Source organism: Myxocyprinus asiaticus, chromosome 38 (assembly GCF_019703515.2).
Source record: "Myxocyprinus asiaticus isolate MX2 ecotype Aquarium Trade chromosome 38, UBuf_Myxa_2, whole genome shotgun sequence".
Lineage (NCBI taxonomy): Eukaryota > Metazoa > Chordata > Actinopteri > Cypriniformes > Catostomidae > Myxocyprinus > Myxocyprinus asiaticus.
In genome coordinates, this window is record NC_059381.1 from 12724225 (window position 1) to 12751509 (window position 27285).

Sequence of the window (27285 nt, forward strand, 5' to 3'; positions counted from 1 at the left end):
AGTGTTGATGACTAAATGCAGCCAGTGCCAGCCAGACATCACTTCAGTCTATTACGATGGACTTCAGTGGATGAACTGATGCCAACTCCAGCCATAAGACATGGGATACTTCATATGCCACTGCCTGAACCTTGGATTTAGGATAGACCTCACCGAAATGACCTGCCGGTTGAACTGCGATGCACCTCACTGATCTCTGCCTGCATCACCTTGGTCTAATGATGGACTACACTCTTAAAATGGAATACATAGACAATCAATGAATTGCCAAAAAAAGCCTTCATCGGCCAACTAACAAAGGACAATGCATCTACGTGAACTTCTACAGTTAATCCAGGATGAACTTCAGAGACATTAGTCATTAATCTTACAGTTCATACAAAATCTTTGTTTAAACACTGATTCTTAACATTTACTTAGATTACTAATTTTAAACCATGACTTACACTGCACATAAATAACTAATACTGGCATTATATTCATGCTGTTTAGAAAGAGGGGAACTGGCCCCCACAGTGAGCCTGGTTTCTCCCAAGGCTATTTTTCTCCATTAAAAAACATCTTATGGAGTTTTGTGTACCTTGCCACAGTCGCCTTCTGTTTGCTCACTAGGGTTCTAAATACAATTATTATTGAAGATATTTATTTTTATACACAATTTACAATCATATTTAATCAAATTACACAATGATCACTAAGACTTTATAGATATTACAGTTTCATTTTCTGTTAATGTATGATTTTCTGTAAAGCTGCTTTAAAACTACATGTGTTGTGAAAAGCGCTATACAAATAAAAATGATACAGTTTTGTGCTGAACAGTGTAAGAATCTGTTCAGTTAAAATATGTAATTACTTCATTATTTGGTAACAGTCGGATGAGGGCAGTACTGTAAATCCAATAAGAATTGCATTTCTTATTTTTATGTATTCTTCCTCAAAATTACTAAAATAATCGTTAATGGAACTAAGAACTGGAATTGTTAAGAGGAATCCGAATTAGAACTGGAATCATTAAATTCCTTAATCTTCACTCTGTCTTCACTCGCCATGTTTGAATATGAGCAAGCACCAATGATATATGAGAACTACTTCAGTGAATAACATTTTACATTTGTTTGTTTTTTTGTTTTTCATCGCACAAATTGTAAGCCTTTAACTTGTTATAAGGGCTACATTTTATGGTATTTTTATTTATTTTTTTAGAGCTTTACATCCCATGGACATTCTTCAAAACATCTCTTTTTGTGTTCCACAGAAGAAAGCATACTGGTCAGAATAGATATGAGAGTGAGGAAACTGTAAGAATTTTCATTTATGGGTGAACTATTTATTTAACTCTTTTCCTACTTGTCTTTTTTTCTCTACATCCTGCTCTCATCCTCTTCCTCTTTAAATCTCTTTACTGTCAGCCTGGCCTGTATTTCCTTCATTTCTCTCACACCCTCAATCTTTCTACGCACACAGCTCAATTCCTCTCTGTTTTACTCCTAATTCTCTCCTTCAGCAGATCTCTAATGGTATTCCTCTTTTAATAAATATTTCCTCCCTCTCTCTCTCTCACTATGTAGAAGTAGGATCAGTGGCTTTAGCTGTGTGAGCTACATTGATCAGTGCACAGTGGGGTTACGGTGCTCTTGCTGACTGTTTCTCTGGCCTGCCCTGCCCTCCTGTTCTCTCACAGCCCATACCAGTCGCCATGACAAAAGGTTGAGCATTACCAGAGACAATTTAGCCCAAGATGGGGCACTTCTATTAAAATGAATGGGAGAAAATGGAACACCCAATTTGGCAGATGTAGAAAAGGAAGACCCGCCTTACAGGTAAAAGAGCCAGTCACCTTTTAGATAACTGACAGAAGATGTATCTAAGTGGATAATGCACATGCACATTAGCTGGACCAAATGTTTTGAATATTTCGGTCTTTCACCATTAAAGTAGACAGAAGCTGTACTTTTATGATGCTTGTATCCTTAGAAAATAGCTGCTAGGGACAATTCCATTAATGGAGGCCATGTGAACTGACTTGCCTTAAAAGGGATTTTTGGCGTTACTCAGTGAGTTCCTGTGTTGGCCAAAAGCAAGACATTTCACTTAGTTTTTCGAATAACAACACACACACATTAAGCTCTCTGCTCTGTGCTGGGAAACAAGGACAATGCTGCCGAGTTTTATTAACACCCTGTTTACCTTGGCCAGGCTACATAGAGGGCTACAGTCATTTGCAATCAATTGCATCTGTGACAAATGTCACCCCTTGCAACATGGGTACCTGACACCTCACGGGTGCTGCAGTTCACAGAGCCCTATTAAATAAATGTTCATGAAGTGCCAGCATAAAGCCTCATGATTATTAACCGTCCTATGGTCTTCGGTCATTTTTGACCGGAATCACTTTAGCTGATTTAATAAAAATTATTTCCTTTACCTGAGCAGTACAAGCATTTAAACTTTTCCTCTAGGTACCATCTGGACATACAATAAATAAATAAATAAATAAATAAAATGTGCATGATTCAATAAGTCTAAGTGGTCATAAAAAAAGCGACACCTTTGGTCTTCGCTGTCAAAATTGACCGACCATTGAAAATGAATGGGAAAGACCATAACACAGAGCAATTGTTTTTTTTTATCTGTCAAATACAATCCATAAATCAGCCACAATGCAGAAATAACAGACACAGAAATGAAAGGGTGAGACTGTAAAACATCCAGAGTGTAAAACATACACACCCACTCACACTTACACACACACAAATGCGAACTGGTGAGACTATGACACAGATATTTGTTGTTTTACATTTGAAAAAAATAAAAAATTAAAACCAATAAATCAGCCACAATTCTAAAAACACACACTCAGAAATGAGGGATTGAGACAATAACACACCCACAATGCAGAGCATGCGCGCGCACACACACACACAGAAATAAATGGGTGAGAACAGTCAGGAGGCAAAACACACAACATAACTCAAACACACACACAGAGAAAGAGACATAAATAAAGGTGTGCAGAAAATTCAAAAAATCCATCTGCAAGGTACATGCCATCATAACTTGATGCCAAATGCATGCCAAATGCATAACTTGTGAAAAAATACTAAATAAAGTTACAACAAGCAATCAGGCTACACAGAAGGTGGCTGCATAGAACACTGCAGCCATCTACTGGTTATTATTATCATGACATTATTTTCAAGTCATTTTATTTATATTTTGTTCACCAGATGGCAGCAATCTACCTACACTATATGTCACATTCTCATATTTTCTTCATGTTTCAGATTATAGAAATGTAGGTTTTTACTGTACTAAAGTTTCTTAAATTTGCTTATTTGCATATGCAAATTAATGGTAACATTGATAAATTTACATGTAAATAAGATTTAAAAAAAGATTAGCATAAAATCCCAAGTGCTTAATTTTATTGTTATTACTTCAGGGAAGATGAAATGATATCATTATCATCATAAAAAAAAAAGAAAAAAAAAAGAAACACCTTTGCTCTTTCTGGTCAAAAATCCAGAGGACCAAAGGTAGGGCTCATTTATGAAGACCATAGGAGGGTTAAACAAACATTGGTACAATCCGGTACTGATTACAAATGACATGAATCAAATTGGAATCAGTAACGTAATCTCTTGGATTATATTTTGTGGGTAATCTAATATGATTACTTTTAGATTACTTTTGGATTACCTTTTACCTAATTATTGTTTATGTGATGTCATATGCATTTGTATAAAATAATCTATACCATTTAGACAATGTTGCTTAAATGCATTTAAGAAAACTTTAATGAAAAAAAAAAGTTAATGAATCAAAATACTGATATGACCTTTTGTGTTTTACTCGCTATGTGTTACTGAGTGAAATAAAAAAAAAAAAATACATTGTTTTTACCAAGATGGCAGATTGTATGGATTATTCTTATTTATAATAATAATAAAACAAAACATTAAGTTTAACAGACATTTCTTACGGGAGAGTTTCTAGAATTATGGACAGGTGCCCTGGGGCACGTTACACAAACATTACAAATGCCATCCATTTGAGGTAACAAATCAGACCAGTTATATTTGTGAATATACAGTCTCAAAAGTTCTCTCAAAAGCAAATGTGCATTCATTTACATTTTTGAAGCAGCATACAAAAGCAATTTGTGAAACTACTGCGCTAATGCAGTTGGTTTGGCATTTATGTGTGGATTACATTGTGAAAATAAAATGTCAATCATGATCCTGTAAGATTTTGTTTAACCTTTGAAAGCAGTTGTGGAACAGATCTATGTTTAATAACAAGTAGTAATTTCATTGTCAATGTAATTGTTTTGCAATGTTAATTAGCACCTTTTACCTTTTAAAATTACCATTTGGCACATTTCAATTTCAGTTGTGGTAACAAGTCTAAAGCTCATCATTTTAATAAAACAGTGTTGCATTTGTAGCAAACAGAGCTGTGAATGATATTTAGCAGGATGTTAGGCAGTTGTTCTGTTTTCACTAAAGACTGTCTGGTTCTGTGTGGTTCTGTTTGTTTCCCCAATGAATCACTGTGGTGTCCAGCCCTGTTAGCAAGCTTTGCTGTGACTCTGTGTTTGGAGGAAGAGATGGAATTGAGCTGGCTAATTCTCAAGCAGACCTGCTCTCTGACCCCTGTTCCTGACAACGTTCATCAAATATGAAGGACCAAAGCATGAGCTTTCCTTTTACATCTCTATTAATCCTTGTGTCTGTGATTCCTTGTTGTAGTGATAAAACACAAACAAAACTACACACATACAAACACTGTGTCATGTTTAGCACTGTGTTCTGAGTTTATGTTCATCACTGGTCCATTTGATTCATGATTTTTTACCATGAACATGGCTTTAAAGGTATAGTTCATTCTAAAATAAAAATTCTGTCAACACCTGTTCACCCTTATGTCTTTCCAAACCTATATTGTTCTTTTCCATTAAACTACTATGAATTGGGACTGGAGCTTTCAAGCTAAAAAAAGGATACAAAAGAACCATTAAACCATCATTAAAAGTGGTCATAAAATTAATATGATAGCTTTGGTTAAGTTGTTATTCAATGATAATCTTCCCCTCCAGTGAGCTGTTGACCTCAACTAATCCATTTTGTTAACAAATCACTCAAGACTTCGTGAACCTGATCAACTTTTTGAAAATGATTCATTGACAAGATCTTACTCAAAAGAACAATTTGTTCAAGAATCGGACATCACTATGGAAGCCCAGGAGTGCCATTTACAAAAGAATGAATGAAATAAATTATTCTAATTTGAAAATAAAAATGTGAATAATCCAATTTAAAAATGGACAAATAAATAGACATATTTAAATGTGTTTATTTAATTCATGCTTTAAAATGTACTTATATTTAGCAATAAAACAGCACATTAATAAGTCATTTTTAAATGCACCTTTTAAATTGCATTTTTAAAATTATTTGGCAATTGCTTTTCTTCATCCATTGCCAGTTGCTTTTCTTTGTTGTTTGACTTTTCCTTTTACCATTTGTCAGTCCATACTTGCTGAAGCACAGGAGTGCCAATTAAAAAGAATGAATTAATAAATTATCAATTGATTAATTTGAAAATAAAAACTTTATAAATAAGTAATTTATGTATAAATAAAAAACACATTTAAATGTGTTTATTTAATTCATGTTTAAAAATTTCATTATATTTAACAATAAAATTGTGCATTCATAAATCATATTTATTTCACATTTAAAGTGTCATTCAATGTAGAAATAAATGAGTACATTAATGAGTCTTTTAAATGCACCTTTTAATGCTCATTAAAAGCACCAGTTACATTGCATTTTAAAAAGGTATTTGCCAATTGCTTTTCCTTTGCGTTTTGCTTTTCCATTTTGTTTTTGTTTTTCTTTTCTTTAACCAATTGAGAATTGAGTTAAAAAAAAAAAAATGCCATTGGACTGTTGACTCGTGGGAGCAACCAATGAACTTTCGACTCAGTTATAAGACACACCCCCTCTCCCATGTGCCACTCGAAGAGGATGTAAAACATATTATTAGATCTGCGCACAAGAAATGGATGTGAAACATATCAGATGTTAATGGTGGCTTGTTCACTGTTGCTGTGAAATGCTGAACACGGCCCTACCTGAGCATGCATAGTGATGCGTGTCAAAGATGCGAGCTGGTAATAATCAACAGAACCAGCAACCCGACCCGCGCCCCGAACTGAAACATGTGCAGCAACCGCCATTTGTCGTTAGTATGTGCCATTAAAAGAAACATCATAACGTTTTCCTTTCTTTGTATTAAACAAGATAGCTTTTGGGAGCGTGAAATCGTGGGAACAGGCTTAACCCCGCGTCAATCACTCTCGCCTGTCTCCATCGTTCGTGCTCACTTCTGGTTTGTGCCGTGTTTGGTATCGTTGACACAATCTTTCACCCCATCAAACTCTAAATTCAACAGCAAAAATGTACCATGTTTGTGCTGCAAATTATGATTTGTTTATAAGCTATATGTGAGACTGCTGAACAAAGCTGTACATCATGTTTATATAGTTTCATTATTCCAAAAAAATTTGCAAGTAAACAGCCACAATATTCAGTTCGTTTTAATTTAGCTAGAAGCTGGCATGACTTGCGCTTACTGTGTTTGTGTAATTGCATAGGCCAATATGGTTGCTAATATTCACAATATTTGCTTGAAATTTCAGACGTATGTTTGAAAACACGTTTGGTGCCGTTCGCATGCTGGAATGCATTGCTGTTGCACTAAAATTACACACAGCGTCACAAAAGAGCAAAACGTAGGTATCTTGACTCTAAGTTTAACAGTTTATATTCTAAAAAGGGCATCTAAAAAGATGAACAAGCCGCCAAAGACAGTACACGTTTACATTGAAATCAATAATAAAACAGCGTGGAAGGACACAAAAATGTGCTCAATGCGAATGGCCCCTCAGTATAAGACTAGAACTCTTTAGAAAAGTTTGGTCACACTTGCCTATTCTTTATTATTTATTACTGCACATTTTAGAATTTAGAGTATAACATCATCAAAACTAATAAGTAACACAAAAGTATGGAAATTATGCAGTGACCAAAACTAATATAATCAGAAACATCTTCTGTTTTAACTTCTTCAGTGCAGCCTTTTGTCTATTCCAGCTCTGCACATTCTCAATCAATTTCAGGTGCATCCTGGGATGCTTTTTAAACAGTACTGAATGATTTCATATGCTGGAAACTTGTTGGCTACTTTTCTTTAAAAAAAAAGAAAAAAAAATACTATTAAATAAATAAATAAAAATATAGACATTTGTGCAGACATCTATAACTAGGCATAATTTATATTTGAGTACAGAAATAATCCCAAGCGTTTGACTTATAAGCCTTTAGATCAATAGGTTTTAAGATTATGAGACAAATTAGTTAGTGTCCTTTTCAACTGGTTGTGTAGGCTATATTTATTTTATATTTATATGTTCTTAATATTAATTTTATTTACTGACTTTTACAATTTTTTATTTGATTTGTATTGTGTCTTGCTATGTTTTGCTAGAATAACTGAGTTAAAAATGTAGACAGGTGAGAGTGATTGAGATGCGGTTTAGCCTGCGCGATTTCACGGCTCCCAAAAGCTATCTTGTTAAATACAAAGAAAGGAATATGGTATGATATTTCTTTTAATGGCACAAATCGAGCACAAACGAAGGACACCGATTCAGGGCGATTTGGACTTGGAGAGTTACGTCACTGCTCCCAAATACAAGCTGTTATTTCTAAGGAAGGGAAATAGATACAAGATTAATTTTAATGCCATAAATCAGTACAAATTGAGCACAGACGAATGACACCAGTTCGGGGTGATTTGGATGATATGGTGTGGAGAGTGACGTCACACAGTCCAAAAAATGATGTCTAATATCTCAAACACCGAACCAGCACAAATGTTCATTTTTGCGGAATAAATCAGCACAAAACTAATGGTATAGATTTGGTAATTATTTAATTATATGGGGTGCCAACTTCACAGTGGTTACAAAAGCAATTGCTTCTCTGCACAGCCTGACCTTACAGCTATTCACCTGTTTCATTACTGTATGGCCGCTCTCTCTCTCTGCCATATTTGTGAACAAAGCCCATATACTGTACCTTCAGTGCACTGTGAGATCATCAATCATAAGCACTGGGATACAATGAAACTTTGCTAAACTGTTTCTGTTTATAAAGCTTAATAAAGTATTATCTTTCATTTACACAACCAGAAGGTAATTTTTTTTTTCTTCCAGTAAAAGTTATGTTAAGTGACTTTAATTTTGCACAATTCTAGCAGTGAAGGGGTAAAACAGTTGTTGGTTATTGCTTTTTTTTCTCTCGGAAAATGTCTGGCCAAAATCTTGGACATTTTACCTCAAACATCTTTACATTATCTGTGTCAATTAAATATTGCCTATAATATAATCGATTCAGGTACAATTAAAATGTAAATTCATTCAAAATTCAAAATGTTAAATCCATAAGACCCAGACTACAATTGTATAAGAGGAATGTGATAAAAGAATGTGTACATTGTGTATTTACTGTGTGTATAGCTACTGTCAGTCAATAAACATCTTTATGAAGATGAGAACAACAAAAGGTTAAGCACAATCTTTATTTGCGACATTCTAAACAGATATACACAGCAGGTTGGTGTGAAATGTTTATATATATATATATATATATATATATATATACACACATATATTAACTTTCATTTGGAAGAGACACTTTCGTAATACACATACACTATATGGCCAAAAGTTTGTGGACACCCCCTTCTAATTAAAGAATTTGGTTACTCCATTAAATCCAGTAAAGAAAAATCTTAATGTTTCTTTATGTAATGGCTTGGGCTTTGTGTGTTTCCAAATTTGTGGCAACTGTTTGGGGATAGCCCTTTTCTGTTCCAGCATGACAATGCCCATGTGAAAAAAGCGAGGTCCATAAAGAAATGGTTTACTGCGTGGAAGAAATCGACTGGCCTGCAGAAAGCCCAGACCTGAACCCCACTGATCACTTTTGGGGTGAACTGGTACAGCAACTGTAAGTCAGGCCCCATTGACTAACATCAGTTCCTGACCTCACTGATAGCCTTGTGTCTGAATGAGAGCAAATCACTGCAGCCATGCTACTACATACAGTACAGTGGAAAGCCTTCCCAAAAGAGTGGAAGCTGTTATTACAGCAAAGGGGGATATTGATGCCTGAGGTTTTGAAATCAAATGTTCATCAAGCACATATGGTGTCCACAAACTTTTGGCCATATAGTCTAAGTAATACACAACATTAGTTTAAACACTACCATTTGTTCCACAAAAGTGTGCTCGCTTGCCTTCTCTGTATCATCAGCTGACCATCATTCTGACAGTCCGCCTTTTCTCAATCATATACAGGCAATTATTTTAATAAAAATAAAATATTTAAAGATGATCAGACAGTGTTTTTAAAATGAATTTGATATAACTGAAAGGGGGTGTGCGTTTTCTTCAGTAAGTAAAGTTCTGGAAAGCCCACTGGCTTTCTCCAGCATCTCGAGCCGTTGCCCTTGCTCACCTCCGTCATGTGTTTCAGTTCGGGCCACGGGTCAGGAGACTGGTTCTGTTCACAGCATCACGATTACCAGCTCCCATCTTGGACACGCATCACTGTGCACGCTCGGGTAGGGCGTGCTCAGCATTTCACAGCAACAGTGAATGAGCCACCATTAACTTCTGAAATGTTTTACATCCCTATGCGCAGATCCAATAATATCATGTAAACTGCTCATACCAATGTCCAATAACAGACAGTCTTACATCCTCTTCGAGTGGCACGTGGGAGATGGGGTGTGTCTTATAACTGAGTCGAAATTTCATTGGTTGCTCCCATGAGTCAACAGTCCAATGGCATTTTTTTAAACTTGATTCTCAGTTGGTTAATGAAAAGTAAAAGAAAAAGGAAAAAGAAAAGCCATTGGAAAATGGATGAGGAAAAGCAATTGGCAAATGAATAAGAAAAGCAATAGCCAAATACCTTTTTAAAATGCAATGTAACTGGTGCTTTTAAAGAGCATTAAAAAGCCCATTTAAAAGACTCATTAATGTACTAATTTATTGCTACATTTAATGACATTTAAAAAAAATGTTAAATATAATGACATTTTTAAACATGAATTAAATAAACATGTAAATGCATCTTTTTATTTGTCCATTTATAAATGGACTTATTTATTCAAGTTTTTATTTTCAAATTAATAGATTGATAATTTATTATAGGAAAAGCAATTGGCAAATACCTTTTTAAAATGCAATGTAACCGGTGCTTTTAATGAGCATTAAAAGGTGCATTTAAAAGACTCATTAATGTACTCATTTATTTCTACATTGAATGACACTTTAAATGTGAAATAAATATGATTTATGAATGCACAATTTTATTGTTAAATATAATGAAATTTTTAAACATGAATAAAATAAACACATTTAAATGTGTTTTTTATTTATACATAAATTACTTATTTATAAAGTTTTTTTCAAATTAATCAATTGATAATTTATTAATTCATTCTTTTTTAATTGGCACTCCTGTGCTTCAGTATGGATTGACAAATGGTAAAAGGAAAAGTCAAACAATAAAGAAAAGCAATTGTCAAATGGATAAAGAAAAGCAACTGGCAATGGATGAAGAAAAGCAATTGCCAAATGCTTTTTAAAACGCAATTTAAAGGGTGCATTTAAAAATTACTTTATTGCTAAATATAAGTGTGAATTAAATAAACACATTTAAATGTGTCTATTTATTTGTCCATTTATAAATTGTTTTATTTATTCAAATTTTTATTTTCAAATTAATAGATTGATAATTTATTCCTTTGTAAATGGCACTCCTGGGCTTCCATACATCACTACTTCTCTAATGAAGGCACCAAAGAAAGCTAGGGCGAAAATCAAGATTTTCAATAAATTAATGAATGATGATGTCATGACAGATTTTTCATTATTGGCTGACTATTCCTTCAAGACTCCAGTGAAAAAGTAAAAGCCCTGAATGGTACTTTTACAAATATGTGCAGTTGTGTGCATTTCTGTCTGAGAGACATCTCCAATACGTTTTACAGTCTTTACCAGTCTTCATAAAACAGAACCATTTCAAAGGCACTGACAGATTTACCAACCATCCATCCATGAGCGATTCCATTCAGCCCAGCAGGACAAATAATCCGAGCAGGCACGCAGGTTGTCCAAGGACACCACTGCTTCCACTCTCAGAGTTTGATTTATTGCCTTTACTGCTGGAAAGATGTGATCTGAGTGTATTACTGCTGGATTGCGGAAGCCCGGTCTTAATCAACAGAGCCTCACAGATGTACACAGATGATTAGGTAGTCCAACATCCAACTGAGACTCAATGGCCAATGCAATGCAAGATAGAAGATCCCAGTATGTGGTGGGAGGAAGCTGAGATGGCAAGCTAGGTGTAATGCAATGGCAGATATTTAGGTGGATGCTGATTTTAGCAGATGATCCAAAATCAGCTTTGGGCCTTTTAGCATGCAAGCTGAGTTATCGAATGTCAGAGTAGAAGAATGACCTCAGCTCAGTAGTTTGTTTATATTCGAGCCTGATATCATGAAAAAACTTGACTGTGGCGACAATTTTGCAAAATATTACACACACTTCTCACACACATCACGGCAGTTCAGACGTGAACTATCTAAAAGTGAATTAAATGTTCTCCCAAACAGATAAGGTTTTAAAGGTTAATGCTCTATTGCATTTTAAATTAACAAAACCTACCTCCCTAGCCTAAACCTAACCGAAAGTGTCATAAAAGCAAATGTGAGATGTAAAACATGCTCTATTGAGTACGTGTACAAATCAATATTTCAATAATTAAAAACTGACTATTCTACATAAAATGTATGCTTACTAAAGTACTGCATCATTCCTCTTGCATCAAAGTCCAGCACAAAGTTGCTGCCTATGTAGAGTGTTCCAAATCTGTCACTTATGAGGATCCATTTCATTTAGAAGTCAACTACCTATGAAGGCAACAGACAGCAAGGCAGCTCACTAGGTTTTGGAACAGAGCCCACACTATAAAAAAATTGCCAGGATTTTTACAAGATTCAACAGTAATTTATTACAATAAAATACTGTTTTCAATATTTACTGTAAAATCAATGCAGGCTAGGTCATTTTCTGTCACAACACAACACATTACTGTGAAAAAAGAAATTTGAATATCGCACTGCATTATGGGAAAATGGTGTTTTGTTTGAAGTCACCATTTTGGTGTTTAGTGCTCCCTTTGTATGGGACCTTATCTTATTTATTTCTAATTAAATTTCTCCCAGTTGGTGCAACTGTGTTTAAGAACACAAATTATTGTACTGTAATGAATGGAGAAAATAGTACATTTAGTGGTTGACTTTATGTCAGCCCATGGCGTATAAAATACACCATATGGTGCATCTGGAAGTAAAAAAAAAAAAAAAAATAGTATAATTTTAAATGAACAATAAGGAAGGGATGTTTGCAAAGACAGGCTATAATATGGTTGGTTTTATCGCTCATTAACCTTTTATCATGAGTTTTCAATCAGGCACACAAGATATCAATGCTCAGCATCCAAATCTCAACAATGGTGACAATTAACAAACACTGTAGATAAAAAAAAAAAAATACAGATGATCATTGTGATTCTACAACACAGCACTGCTACATTACAGTAATTTATTGGTCCTGTTCACTGTGAAGTCACAGCATACAGTTGTCTTGTAATACATTTTTGAAATACTACTGTAAAATATTCTGTGAAAGTCATGCAACTAGCCAGGAATAGACTTTTTTTTACAGTGCATATCACTGTTGTGCCCTTGAGTTAGACGTTTAACCCCAGGTTGTTCCAAGGGGACTGTATTTGTTATACAGTAAGTGCATTTTAAGTCACTCTACAAGTTAAATTACTACTTAAATACTATTATAAGAATACCACAAGCTGGTTGAGGTCACTGAACTGTGATTAGTTCAATTTCTAAGGATTTTGAACTGTCTATCAGTCTTTTTAAAGCTTTTAATACAGGTAGCATTCAAGATCTGTCAATTTGTCAGCCAACTCTTTTATCAACCACAGATAAAGGCCAAAGAAATAAGCATAAAAGGTAAAACATGCCTGAAATGCTCCAAACTGCATTAAAATGTTTTTGAATATAAAGCAGCGATTCACGCCTGGGTCAAACACCGATCCGAGAGGGGGAAAACAGTGCTATTTCACTCTGTTGCATCACTGGATCGGTCCTTTTAGCTGTCAAAATCTCCACCACCAAACATTAAATGCAACAATCATTCTCTTTCAAGCTCTTACAGATAGAACACTACGTTTGATGGAGAGTGAACTGAAAGATGAAACGCTGAGAGAAGTTGAGCCCAACAACTGCTTGTTTAGGATTTGACATTCTGGACACTACTCTCCCCCATCCGACACTGCTGGGTGTTTGTGATTGAAACCGAGAGAAAATTAGTGCTTTAAACTCAACATGAAATGGTGTTCACAACCCATTTTTCTCCTGTGATGTGATGAATTTCCAAGTGAAACTGGATACTAAATGTGAAAAAAATTTAGGGTGGGACTTGATATTAGTGGTCAACCGATATAACCCAGAGGCCGATAATATGACCAATTTTCTGAATTTTTTAATTATCGGCATCGGCTGATAAATGTTCGCCTTTGGCCAATTTGTTTCTTGAGGGCGCTAAGAATTGCCTGCTTGCATGTGAAGTGACTGAGACACGTAGACAACCACTCACGGTTCGTTTTGTTGTTGCATGCAGTCGTGTTACTATAATAATAGACCGGTGTGCAACAAAGTGTCATTTAAACAGTCCAAATATCAGAACTGCGGCAAACGCTTTGGAGCTCATAATGTTAAAGTGCTAGCCTGTTTCATTCTCCCTCTTTCTCCTCAACAATTCCCTGTAACTTTTAACTATATTGTCTAATGATAAAAAGGCGAATATAAATAAAACTATTATCATATACCGTCTGCAAATATGTGCATATCTCGTTTAAACAGATGTAATAAACCAACCTCACACCACTTCAGCAGATCCAGCATCCTGTGGAACGCTCATAAATCAAATATGCAGATATCTTGTTTAAAAAGATATAATTCACGAACCTTACGAAAATCCAGTGTTTTCTTCCCGTCGAGCGTTCATCTAATATCTTTCTCTGAAACACATATTCCATAAGCCAGAGTCAAAAACTTCAGGATCAAAAGTTCCTCTGATTCACAAATCATGATGGTCTGTCCATGACAATCCAAGCAGGTGATCCAGGCCTTTTAAACTGCCAGGATATTGCTGCTCGCACGAGCACGTGAGTGCAACTTCAAAGTAAAAGCGCTTCACGTGTGCTATAAGTAAATGTCTTATTCACTATACACTGTTGTGGAGCGGGATGTGGTCGTGTGTCTGTCACTGGGGAGAGAGGAAGTGGTAAGAGCCATCACCTGGTGATTAACGATGCATAACACCTGTTTCTCGTTACAGTGACAACGGAGATGGGTTTGAAAAAGCTGCCGAGAACGCCAGTGAGGGGGAGAGAGTTGCGTGAAGCTGAAAAGCCACTTCTGTATCCGTGAAGTCTGTTTGGTGTTTGTGAAGCTGAAAAGCCTGTTTGGTGTTTGTGAAGCTGAAAAGCCTGCTCTTTGTTTATGAAGCTGAAAAGCCTATACTTTGTCTGTGAAGCTGAACGCTTGAATAAAAGCTGATTTACCTGGACTGCCAAACCGCTTCCCGCTTCCTGTTGGAACCTTTACACTGGTGCCGAAACCCGGGACATCGAAGGAAGAAGACTGGTCGCCATGGACACCTCACCGCTGGGCGAAGTCATCCGTACCCTGGCTAGCATCCAGGAGACCCATCACCAAGCCCTGCTTGCCCAGGAGCGATGTTTCCTGGAGCTCCTCCTGGCCCAGGCCGAGGATCAGCAGGCTTTACGGAGCTGGTTAGCTCCAGGCGGATCCTTCTGTCGCGACCCCAGAGGCAGCGATGAAGCCGCACCTCCTCCTGATGAAGATGGGCCCCCAGGATGACCCAGAGGCGTTATCCTGGGCCTCTTTGAGCACTCCTGGGCCTCTTTGAACGACTGGCCTCAAGCCCAGTGGGCCCTCCACTTGCTACCGCTGCTTTCTGGGGAGGCCCAACTAGCGGTGACACAACTGCCAGCTGAGGACCGCCTGGACTATGCGAAACTGATGACCGCTGTCCTGCAACTGGTGGGCCGCACCCCCAAACAACATCACCAGCGGTTCCACTCCCTTACGCTGAGTGAAGTCGGCCGCCCATTTGCATTTGCCCTGCGGCTCCGGGATGCTTGCCGAAAATGGGTGCTAGCCGGGGAAGGGCGCGCCGTGGAGGACATAATAATAGAACTGATGATGCTGGAGCAGCTGACCATTCGTCTGCCCAAGACGACTGTGGAATGGGTCCAGTGCCATTGCCCCATGTCGGTGGATGATGCCGTCCAGCTGGCTGAAGCCCACATGGTGGCCTACCCCGAAGCCGGCGAGCAGTCCAAGTCTCTCTCTCTCTCCCTCTCTCTCCTACTCCCCCTTCACCCTCTCAACCTGTATTTACCCAAACTAGCACCCGCTTCTGTGGGCTGCACTACGCGCCGACCCCCTCCCCTACCCCTCTCCGACGTCCTTCCCAGGTTGATATCTCCACCACCACTGGTGCAGCCGGGGAGCCTGGGCCGGTCTGTTGGAGTTGCGGGGAGCCGGGACACATTTGGGACCGGTGTCCGGTAATGGAAGTGGGGACGTGGATCCGGTTCTCCGACACACCACAGGCCACCCCCCATCGTGATGGGATGTATCACATACTGGTAAGGATTAAGGGGCGTACATACCAAGCCCTGGTAGATTCAGGTTGCAATCAAACCTCGATCCACCACGGCATGGTTCATGATGGGGCTTTGGGTTCAAATCACAGGGTGTTGGTGAGGTGTGTGCATGTTAATTCCCGCCTCACCCATTCGCTGATTTTGGGAACAAATTGGCCGGGGTTTAAAAGTTTATTGAAAGCACTGTGTGCGGATGGGTCCTGCAAACCAAAAACATGGTGTGTGATGTGTGATGCGATGGCTGGGGAGGCAGAGCCGGGGCCGCCTGCGTCTGCTCAGTGTCAGAATGACACAGGAGGGGAATCCTCTGGTATTGCTCAGGGAATTCTCGGAGGGGGACTTCCCTCTAGAGCAGTCGCATGATGAAAACCTAAGACACGCCTTTAACCAAGTGAGAGTAATCAATGGTCAGCAGCTCCAGCCGGACGTCGCCCTCACATACCCGTACTTTTCAATTATTAGGGACCGGTTGTATCGAGTGACACAGGACACTCAAACCCATGAAAATACAACCCAGTTATTAGTCCAGAGGAGCCGTCAGGAAACACTTTTCAAGGAGGCTCACCACAATCCTATGGCGGGTCACTTAGGACCAGAGAGAACACTACACCGTTAACATGATTTGTAAGTTCGTACACGAGGACGCTAGAAATTGGGACAAATGGCTGGACCCCCTATTATTTGCAGTCAGGGAGGTCCCGCAAGCCTCCACTGGTTTTTCCCCTTCGAGCTTCCGTATGGACACCGGCCCTGAGAGGTGCTTGACGTCATATGGGAGGTGTGGGAGGAAGGCCCTTCCCAGAGCAAAAATTAAATTCATTATGTCCTTGATCTTCGAGCAAAGCTACACACACTGGGTCAGTTGTCATAACAGAATTTGCTCCAAGCTCAAGAGACACAAAGCCGGCCGTATAATAGGGGTGCCCAGCTATGGGAATTTGCACCGGGAGACAAAGTACTTGTATTACTCCCCACATCGAGCTCGAAATTACTCGCCATGTGGCAAGGACCCTTTGAGGTTACACGGCGAGTCTGGGATCTCAATTATGAAGTTAAAAGAACGGATAGAGGCGGGGCACGTCAAATTTACCACCTCAACCTCCTTAAATTGTGGAGAGAGGAGGTCCCGTGTCCATGGCGATGGTAGTTCCGGAGAAGCCGGAGCTTTGGCCAGAGGTGAAGTTCAAAGCCGATCCATTCACCCCGGTCCCTTGTGGAGACCACCTCTCACCGTCCCAGCTCACGGAGGTGGTCAGGTTGCGAAACGAGTTTGCGGACATGTTCTCTCCTCTTCCCGGTCGGACTAACCTCATTCAACACCATATCGAGACCCCACCAGGAGTGGTAGTGTGTAGTCGGCCACACCGCGTACCCAAACACAAGAAAAAGGAGATTTGGGATGAATTAGAGGCAATGCTCAAGATGGGGGTAATAGAAGAATCACACAGCGATTGAGCGAGCCCAGTTGTTCTTGTACCTAAGAGTGACGGGTCAGTCCGGTTCTGTGTTAATTACCGGAAAGTCAACGCGGTGTCTAAATTTGACGCATACCCAATGCCCCGAATTGACGAACTGCTCGATCGGTTGGGTGCGGCTCAATTTTATTCGACACTGGATTTAACTAAGGGATATTGGCAGATCCCCTTAACTCCATTATCCCGAGAAAAAATGGCCTTTTCCACACCGTTCGGATTACACCAATTCATCACTCTTCCGTTTGGTTTGTTCGGGGCTCCCGCCACGTTCCAGCGCCTAATGGATAAGATCCTCCGGCCACACGCTACATATGCCGCTGCCTACTTGGATGATATTATTATATACAGTAGTGATTGGCAGAGGCATATGCAGCATCTAAGAGCCATCCTGAGGTCGCTGAGGCGGGCGGGGCTCATGGCAAACCCGAAAAATTGCACAATTGGGCGGGTGGAAGTATGGTATCTGGGCTTCCATTTGGGTCATGGGTAGGTACGTCCCCAAATTGATAAAACTGCAGTGATTGCAGCCTGCCCACGTCTCATGTCCAAAAATGAGGTGAGACAGTTCATGGGGCTGGCTGGCTATTACAGAAGGTTTGTTCCTAATTTTTCTGATGTCACCAGCCCCTTGACTGATCTCACTAAAAAGGGGACACCAGATCCGGTCCAGTGGACGGAGGCAGGCCGGATGTTGCCCGGGCCTGAGTCGGGCGGTGGGGGTATGTGGAGCGGAGGCCTATACTTTGTCTGTGAAGATGAACGCTTGAATAAAAGCTGATTTACCTGGACTGCCAACCTGCTTCCCGCTTCCTTCCTGTTGAAATCTTTACAACTGTATGTGCAATTGGTTTGATTCGGTATTTTTTGAGAAAATGCAATTGCTAACATGGACATGCCATCCATGGTTGCTGGATTACTGTGTGTACTGTTATTTCCTTCTTCCTAATATATTAACAAATTTCTTCATTTGCAAATAAATTACAATAATTTGATGACTAAACAAAAATCAGAAGAAACTGCTATCTACCATTTAAAATACAATATTATTTTTTTGATAATTTTTTACAAAGTTAAAGTTTAGTGTGAAATTGAGTAAATATAGTGCTAAATAATTTTTTTTGCAATTTTATGTTCAAGTTATTTACTATATTAAATTGTGTGATATATCAGCATTGTATCGGCCTATCAGCCACCCTGCTCTCTGGATATCGGAATCGGCAATTAAAAAACCCATATCGGTCGATCACTACTTGATATTATCCATCGGAATTGGATCATGAAAAGGGGTCTCAATATGACACGTGATTGGAGGGGTTGAAAAATAAAAGTGCCTGGTGATATCAGCAATTAAATAGGGTTAATACTGATATCGTGACGACTTTAAAAAAGGACAATTTGTGCTTTGTGTGTGTGTGTGTGTGTTTAAGTCTTACCAGTTCCTAGCTCAATATGCTCCAAAGCAGTGTGTTGGTTTTGATGGACCCACTCCCCGTTGCATTTAAAGAATATCTGGAGGGCAGGGCGGGCACGGCAATGTAACTTGATGGGGTTGCTCTTGACAATGTAAGCATCATCAGGCTCCTGCAGAAAGTGAGGCAGTGTTCCAGACATCACTGAGAGGCCATCACGTGATCCTGCAAAAAAAATTGTTGACATGTTGTTACATGTTTATTAAATATTATTACATTTTCTTAATACATGTTATTACAAGTTATTACATGTTTATAACAAGTGTTGCTCTGAATATACCACACCAAATGAGAAGACGACTTCTGTTTTTTAAATTGAGATTAAGCGCCTTGCCTCATTAGTTGCACATTTGTTTAGTTTGAACCTACATTCTTTTGGCTACCCACCCAGATCTTTATCTACTAAGCCATACCTTCACGATTAATATCTGTTAACAAATTCATTCCACAATAAAGTTCATTAAAACATCAGCTTACCAGACCTACAAACAGATCTGTTTCATTTGAAGCAAAGCATAAACATCTAACTGATCAAATCTACTTTACTGGAAGCAACCAGTCTGCACATCAGCCAGGTCTCTGTGACACAAAGCTTACTTGCTTGCTTAACTGGTCTGTCAATCACTTTCAAAAGCTCTCTCAGTTTGGATGAAATTTTCACACTAACAGCATATGAGACCATGACACCAAAAAATAAAGTGAAAACTGCCCTAAGGCATGTGAAGGTACCTGTAGAGGATTTCAGAACCACAGACAGGAGGCAGTACTGAAATAACAAAAATTAAGAGCCAATGTAAGAACCATGAACAGCTCCTCTGTGCTCTGTATTTTCTCACTGGATAGAATGTAAAATCTACAGTAGTCCTTATGTAACGTAGAGGAGTGGTACAGAGTTATGATTATGCTTATGGGTATTTTTTTCAATGGAAATATGGTTATTGTACCTAAGTGGATCTTTTAAATGGATACAAGCTGGTCTAGGCCAATACTGTGTAATGTTGAGTACAAGAACTCACTTTATATTCTTCCAAATCCAACAAAACTGCAGGCACCCAACAAAATCTGATGTTTAAAAGGCAAAAATATTGTTAAATATCTAAATCACTAAATATCAAAGTTGATTTCTTAACATGAATCTTCAAACCTTTGGTCTTTGTGTGTATGACCAAGCTCAAAGTGTCATAAAATTACAAAAATAAATGTTCCATTTCTCAAAAGAAAACTATAGGTTACAGTAAATATGTGTCTAAATCATGGCGTAACAGCCGATAGCAAACATGTTTTTGATGCACTGAGTAGTAGTGCTCATGTGGGCGATTCAGGCTTGAATCTAGACTGCAACATGCCCTGGTTCTTTTTCCCATCTCTCTTCAGTATAATTTCCAGTTACTATTTACTGTACATTTCAAGTCAGAAGTTTACATACATTTAGGTTGAAATCATTAAAACTAATTTTTTAACCCCTCCGCAGATTTAATATTAGCAAACTATAGTTTTGGCAAGTCTTTTAGGACATCTACTTTGTGCATGACATGAATAATTTTTCCAACAATTGTTTACAGACAAATTGTTTCACTTTTAATTGACTATCACAATTCCAGTGGGTCAGAAATGTACATACACTAAGTTAACTGTGCCTTTAAGCAGCTTGGAAAATTCCAGAAAATGATGCCAAGCCTTTAGGCAATTAGCCAGTTAGCTTTTTTAGGAGGTGCACTGAATTGGAGGTGTACCTGTGGATGTATTTTAAGGCCTACCTTCAAACTCAGTGCCTCTTTGCTTGACATCATGGGAAAATCAAAATAAATCAGCCAAGACCTCAGAAAAAAAAATTGTGGACCTCCACAAGACTGGTTCATCCTAGGGAGCAATTTACAAATGCCTGAAGGTACCACGTTCATCTGTACAAACAATAGTACGCAAGTAAAAATACCATGGGACCACGCAGCCATCATACTGCTCAGAACGGAGATGCATTCTGTCTCCTAGAGATGAATGTAGTTTGGTGCGAAAAGTGCAAATCAATCCCAGAACAACAGCAAAGGACCTTGTGAAGATGCTGGAGGAAACAGGTAGACAAGTACCTATATCCACAGTAAAATGAGTCCTATATTGACATAACCTGAAAGGCTGCTCAGCAAGGAAGAAGCCAATGCTGCAAAACTACTATAATAAAAGCCAGACTACAGTTTGCAAGTGCACATGGGGACAAAGATCTTACAATTTGGAGAAATTTCCTCTGGTCTGATGAAATAAAAATGGAACTTTATGGCCATAATGTCCATCGTTATGTTTGGAGGAAAAAGGGTGAGGCTTGCAAGCCGTAGAACACCATCTCAGCCATGAAGCATGGGGGTGGCAGCATCATTTTGTGGGGGTGCTTTGCTGCAGGAGTGACTGGTGCACTTCGCAAAATAGATGGCATCATGAGGAAGGAAAACTGAAGCAACATCTCAAGACATCAGCCATGAAGTTAAAGCTTGGTCGCAAATGGGTCTTCCAAATGGACAATGACCCTAAGCATACCTCCAAAGTTGTGGCAAAATGGCTTAAGGACAACAAAGTCAAGGTATTGCAGTGGCCATCACAAAGCCCTAACCTCAATCCGATAGAACATTTGTGGGCAGAACTGAAAAAGCGTGTGCGAGCAAGGAGGTCTACAAACCTGACTCAGTTACATCAGTTCTGTCTTGAGGAATGGGCCAAAATTCCAGCAACTAATTGTGAGAAGCTTGTAGAAGGCAACTCAACATTTTGACCCAAGTTAAACAATTTAAAGGCAATGCTACCAAATACTAACAAAGTGTATGTAAACTTCTGACCCACTGGGAATGTGATCAAAGAAATAAAAGTTGAAAAAAAAAAAAAACATTCTCTCTACTATTATTCTGACATTTCACATTCTTAAAATAGTGATCCTAACTGACCTAAGACAGGGATTTTTTTTTTCTACAATTAAATGTCAGGAATTGTGAAAAACTAAGTTTAAATGTATTTGGCTAAGGTGTCAAAAAAAAAAAAAAAAAAAAAAAAAAAAAAATCACTTTACTGTCACACAGCCATAAAAAGCGCAATGGTGTGTGAAATTCTTGGGTGCAGTTCCGATCAACATAGCAGTCGTGACAGTGATGAGACATATACCAATTTACAATAACATCAAATTAACACAACACAATTTAAACATCTGTTATACACATAATTACACACAACAGTATACAAATAATAACATACACTGTACAGTATACAATACGCACTATATAGATACACATTATTCAATAAAAAAAAAAAAAAAAAAAATATATATATATATATATATATATATATATATATATATATAAAAAAGTATATATATATATAGAACGTACAGTATTGTACTGTATTGACATTCAGGCTGTCGGTTGATAGTCAGTTGTTAAGAGAGAACATAATATAATAATAATAATATAATTTATGACAGTCCGGTGTGAGATATAAGAGTAAGGGTAATAAAGTGCAGTGCTGATATATTTTGATCGTGGGAGATCAAGAGTTCAAAAGTCTGATTGCTTGGGGGAAGAAGCTATCATGGAGTCGGCTGGTGCGGGTCCGCCTGCCTGATGGTAGCAGTGAGAACAGCCCATGGCTCGGGTGGCTGGAGTCTCTGATGATCCTCCGAGCTTTTTTCACACACCGCCTTGTATATATTTCCTGGAGGGAGGGAAGCTCACCTCCGATGATGTGTCTGGCAGTTCGCACCACCCTTTGCAGTGCTTTGCGGTTGTGGGCGGTGCTATTGCCGTACCAGGCGGAGATGCAGCCAGTCAGGATGCTCTCCACAGTGCAGGTGTAGAACCGTGTGAGGATGTGGCGGTTCATTCCAAACTTCCTCAGCCGTCTCAGGAAGAAGAGGCGCTGATGAGCCTTCTTCACAACGACTTCAGTGTGGATGGACCATGTGAGTTCCTCAGTGATGTGGACACCCAGGAACTTGAAGCTGCTGACTCTCTCCACTGGTGCTCCATTAATGGTGATGGGACTGTGTTCTCTGTCTTTTCTTCTGAAGTCCACCACAAGCTCCTTTGTCTTACTGACGTTGAGGGAGAGGTTGTGCTCCTGACACCAGTGTGTCAGAGTGTGTACCTCCTCTCTGTAGGCTTTCATCATTGTCAGTGATCAGACCTACCACCGTCGTGTCATCAGCAAACTTAATGATGGCACTGGAGCTATGTGTTGCCACACAGTCATGTGTGTACAAGGAATACAGTAGTGGGCTGAGAACACAGCCCTGCGGGGCTCCAGTGTTGAGGGTCAGTGATGAGGAGATGTTGCTGCCTATTCTAACCACCTGGCGTCTGCTTGACAGGAAGTCCAGGATCCAGCTGCACAGCGAGCTGTTTAAGCCCAGAGCCCGGAGTTTCTCATCTAGCTTGGAGGGCACTATGGTGTTGAATGCTGAGCTGTAGTCTACAAACAGCATTCTCACATAAGTGTTCTTTTTTTCCAGGTGGGAGAGAGCAGTGTGTATTGTAGATGCAATGGCATCATCAGTGGAGCGGTTGTTGCGGTAAGCAAACTGCAGCGGGTCAAGAGAGAGTGGCAATACAGAGCAGATGTAATCTCTGATTAGTCTCTCAAAACATTTGCTGATGATGGGGGTCAGAGCAACAGGACGCCAGTCATTTAAACAAGTTATTTTTGATTGCTTTGGAACAGGCACAATGGTGGATGTTTTAAAGCATGTGGGGACTACAGACAAAGAGAGGGAAAGGTTGAAAATGTCCGTAAAAACACCAGTCAGCTGGTTCGCGCACGCTCTGATGACATGGCCCGGAATGCCGTCTGGGCCAGCGGCTTTGCGGATATTCACCCGTCGGAAGGATCGGGTTACATCTGCTACAGAGACGGAGAGTGAACTAACCTCTGTAGCTTCAGCCGCGAGAGCTCTCTCCACGAGGGCGGTGTTATTTCCCTCGAAACGAAAAGCATAAAAAGTATTTAGCTCATCCGGTAGAGAGGCAGCAGTGTTCATGGCGGAGTTTTTATTCCCTTTAAAGTCCGTGATGATGTTAATTCCCTGCCACATGCTTCTAGAGTTGGTGGTGTTAAACTGTCCTTCAATCTTACTCCTGTACTGGCGTTTTGCGGTTCTGATACTTTTTCGGAGGGGATAACTGGCTTGTTTATGCTCCTCCACGTTCCCGGAATTAAAAGCGGAGGTCCACACATTAAGTGCCGTGCGAACATCGCTATTGATCCAAGGTTTCTGATTCGGATATATTCGTACAGTTCTGGTCGGAACGACGTCCTCTACGCACGTTCTGATGAAACACATTACGCTATCAGCGTAAAGCTCGATGTCGTCATCAGAGGCGGACCGGAACATCTCCCAGTCCGTGTGATCAAAACAGTCTTGTAGCGTAGAATCTGATTGGTCCGACCAGCACTGGATCGTTCTGAGGGTGGGTGCTTCCTGTTTCAATTTCTGCCTGTAAGCGGGCAGAAGCAGAATGGAAGAGTGGTCCGATTTGCCAAATGGTGGGCGGGGGAGGGATTTGTAGCCATCCCGGAACGGAGAGTAGCAATGGTCCAAAACCCGGTCCCCTCGTGTGTTGAAACTAATGTGCTGGTGATATTTTGGTGCGACTGATTTTAAACTGGCTTTATTAAAGTCCCCGGTCACAATGAACGTGGCCTCAGGGTGTGCGGTTTCCTGCTCACTTATAATCCCATACAGTTCCTTGAGTGCCCGGTCTGTGTCGGCTTGTGGGGGGATGTACACAGCAGTGATAATGACCGCTGTGAATTCCCTCGGTAGCCAGAATGGTCGACACAGAAGCATAAGAAATTCCAGATCAGGAGAGCAGAAAGACTTGATAGAATGTACGTTCCTCTGATCACACCAGGATTTGTTGATCATAAAACACACACACCACCTCTACTTTTACCTGAGAGGTCTTTCGCTCTGTCCGCTCGGTGCACTGAGAACCCCGCGGGTTCAATGGCTGAGTCTGGAATCTCCGTAGACATCCAAGTTTCTGTTAGGCAGATAATGCAGCAGTCCCTTGTATCTCGTTGGAAAGAGATCCGCGCTTTCAGCTCACAGAGCTTGTTATCCAGAGACTGAATATTTGCCTGTAGAATAGTGGGTAGCGGGGGTCGATTTGCGCAGCGTCTTACTCTGATGAGAACGCCGGCTCTGTTTCCCCTTTTCCTCCTGCGTTTCCGCGGCCGTGCTGCCCAGATAAAGGGCTCCGCTTGCGTGTTTGTAAACAGCGGGTCGGCATTGAGGAATGTGAAGTCTGGTTTATGGTGTGAGATTGCTGAACCAATGTCCAAAAGTGTTTGTCTGTCGTAGACAATAAGGCAGACAACATCCAAGACAAAAAACATAAGAATTGTGAACAAAACAAACAAAACATTACTAGGTTGTGTCGGAGCTCGCAACGCAGCAGCCATACTCGGCACCATCTTGAGTCCAGCTAGAGGAGGTGTATGTAAACTTCTGACTTCAACTGTATATGTCAAATAAAGAGACAACTGAACTGAGACAAGTGTAAATCTAAAATAAACTGGCTATTAAAAGCCTGGAAAACTGTTCTGACGTACTCCATAAAATTGGCATTGGAAACAGCATTTCACACAGGGATATTTGGATAAAGATTTAAGGTACAATTGTTTCCTTGATGAAAGAGCCACACAAGAGTGACAGCAGCTGAAATCCATAGTGATTCAGTGAACACGGAGTTAAAGCACTCCTCTCTCTTTTGCTCTTCACATTTTCTCTCTTGCTCTCTCTCCATTTCTCTGTCACTGCATGTGTGTGCACACATACACACTCACGATCTTTGAATGTCCCCCACTAATAAAACTGTCACAGACGTAATTGGATGGGATATTTGGAAACGGTTTTCCCTGACAGAAATCTTAATCATAATAGAGATTTCTGTTGACTTGTAATCCTTCCCTGGCAAACTTTATGAGTGTGAGTGCACAGGTGTGTAATCCTCTGGCAAACATACCTGATTCATTCTGATTACAATGAATAGAGAAATGCCTGTGTGTGCCACTCACACTGAGAAAATCACAGCCCTCGCTGTTTCAATGTTGCTCTCTTTCCCTCTCACTAACTAACTCTCTCTCTCTCTCTCTCTCTCTCTTTTCCCAGAGCAAAATATTATTGCTCAGAGATTTCTCTTTCTCCACAAATGGATATCCAAAGGCCAGGGGCCTGCTGATGGGACCTGGGGGCCCGGACTTGCTATAGAAAAGATCCATCAACTTCCTTGGCTTAGCCAAAGGCTCAAATTTCTCTCCATTTAATCTCATTGCTCTCTATGAGGGAGAGAAAAAAAAAAAAAAGAAATTAAAGAGATACAAATGGGTTGCTTTCTCTATCTTTCTCTGTGCCACCTCGTTTTTAAATTTCTATAAATTAAAATGAATGCATTCAATTCCAATGCTTTTGTGCTTATGGACTTATTATGCTTCTTTTAGAATAAACACTCCCACACATAGACAACCAGGTAGGAGTGACAACACATTCATATTCACATTCATATTTTGCATGCCCACAAACAAATGTATTCACATTTACAAGCAAATATACAATCGCAACGCACTCATACACAACCGCACACAGGATCACATGCAATTTGACTCGCACATCACAAGCTTTTATCCAGGCACCATCACAGATGTTCAGGAGTGCTTGACATGATGACAGTCTGATGAAAGGGGAAAATAGTCATCCGACTGAGCCACAGATGAAAGGAGAGAGGGAAAGTAAGGGAGATAGAGAGGGGGAGGAAGAAAGAAGAGAGAAAGAAAGAGGATGTGCAAATGGAAACGGGTGGAAAGACCTATTTTAGAGTGACGAATGTTAAGTCACATCTGCATGCAGAGTGATTCATTTAGAACAATAACTGCGGCTGAGAGGGGGACCGTCAATTTGTTCCTGATGGAAAACAAACTTTAGCAAAGAGCTTTAACACACCCACACACACACACACGTTGGTGCGGTTATCCTTATGAGGACTCTCCATAGACATAATGATTTTTATATTGTACGAACTATAGATTCTATCCCCTAACCCTACCCCTAAACCTAACCCTCACAAAAAACATTCTGCATTTTTACATTTTCAAAACAAAAACATTGTTTATTATGTTTTTTAAGTGATTTGAATTATGGGAACACTAGGAATGTCCCCATAAACCACATTTATAGCATAATACCCTTGTAATTACCAGTTTGTAACCTAAAAAAAATTGTCCACGTAAACCACCCAAACCCACACACACACTTTCTGTTTACTGTATAGGAAATTTTTAAACTTTACTTTGCATAAAAATAAAGGTTTGTTGACTTATTTAAACAGGAAGTGGAGATTTTACCATTTTTAAACATCCAACATGATCACACGAAATCGTTAT

At 39.6% G+C, this 27285-nt stretch overlaps 1 protein-coding gene across 1 annotated transcript in view; it reads right to left on the reverse strand.

Moving 5' to 3' along the window:
- Window positions 1-27285, reverse strand: part of unc5da (unc-5 netrin receptor Da) — a 383276-nt gene that overhangs the window by 89847 nt on the left and 266144 nt on the right. The window contains exon 2 of the mRNA XM_051677090.1: window positions 18838-19038. Coding sequence (XP_051533050.1) covers window positions 18838-19038 — 201 coding nt within the window. The remainder of the gene's footprint in view (window positions 1-18837; window positions 19039-27285) is intronic.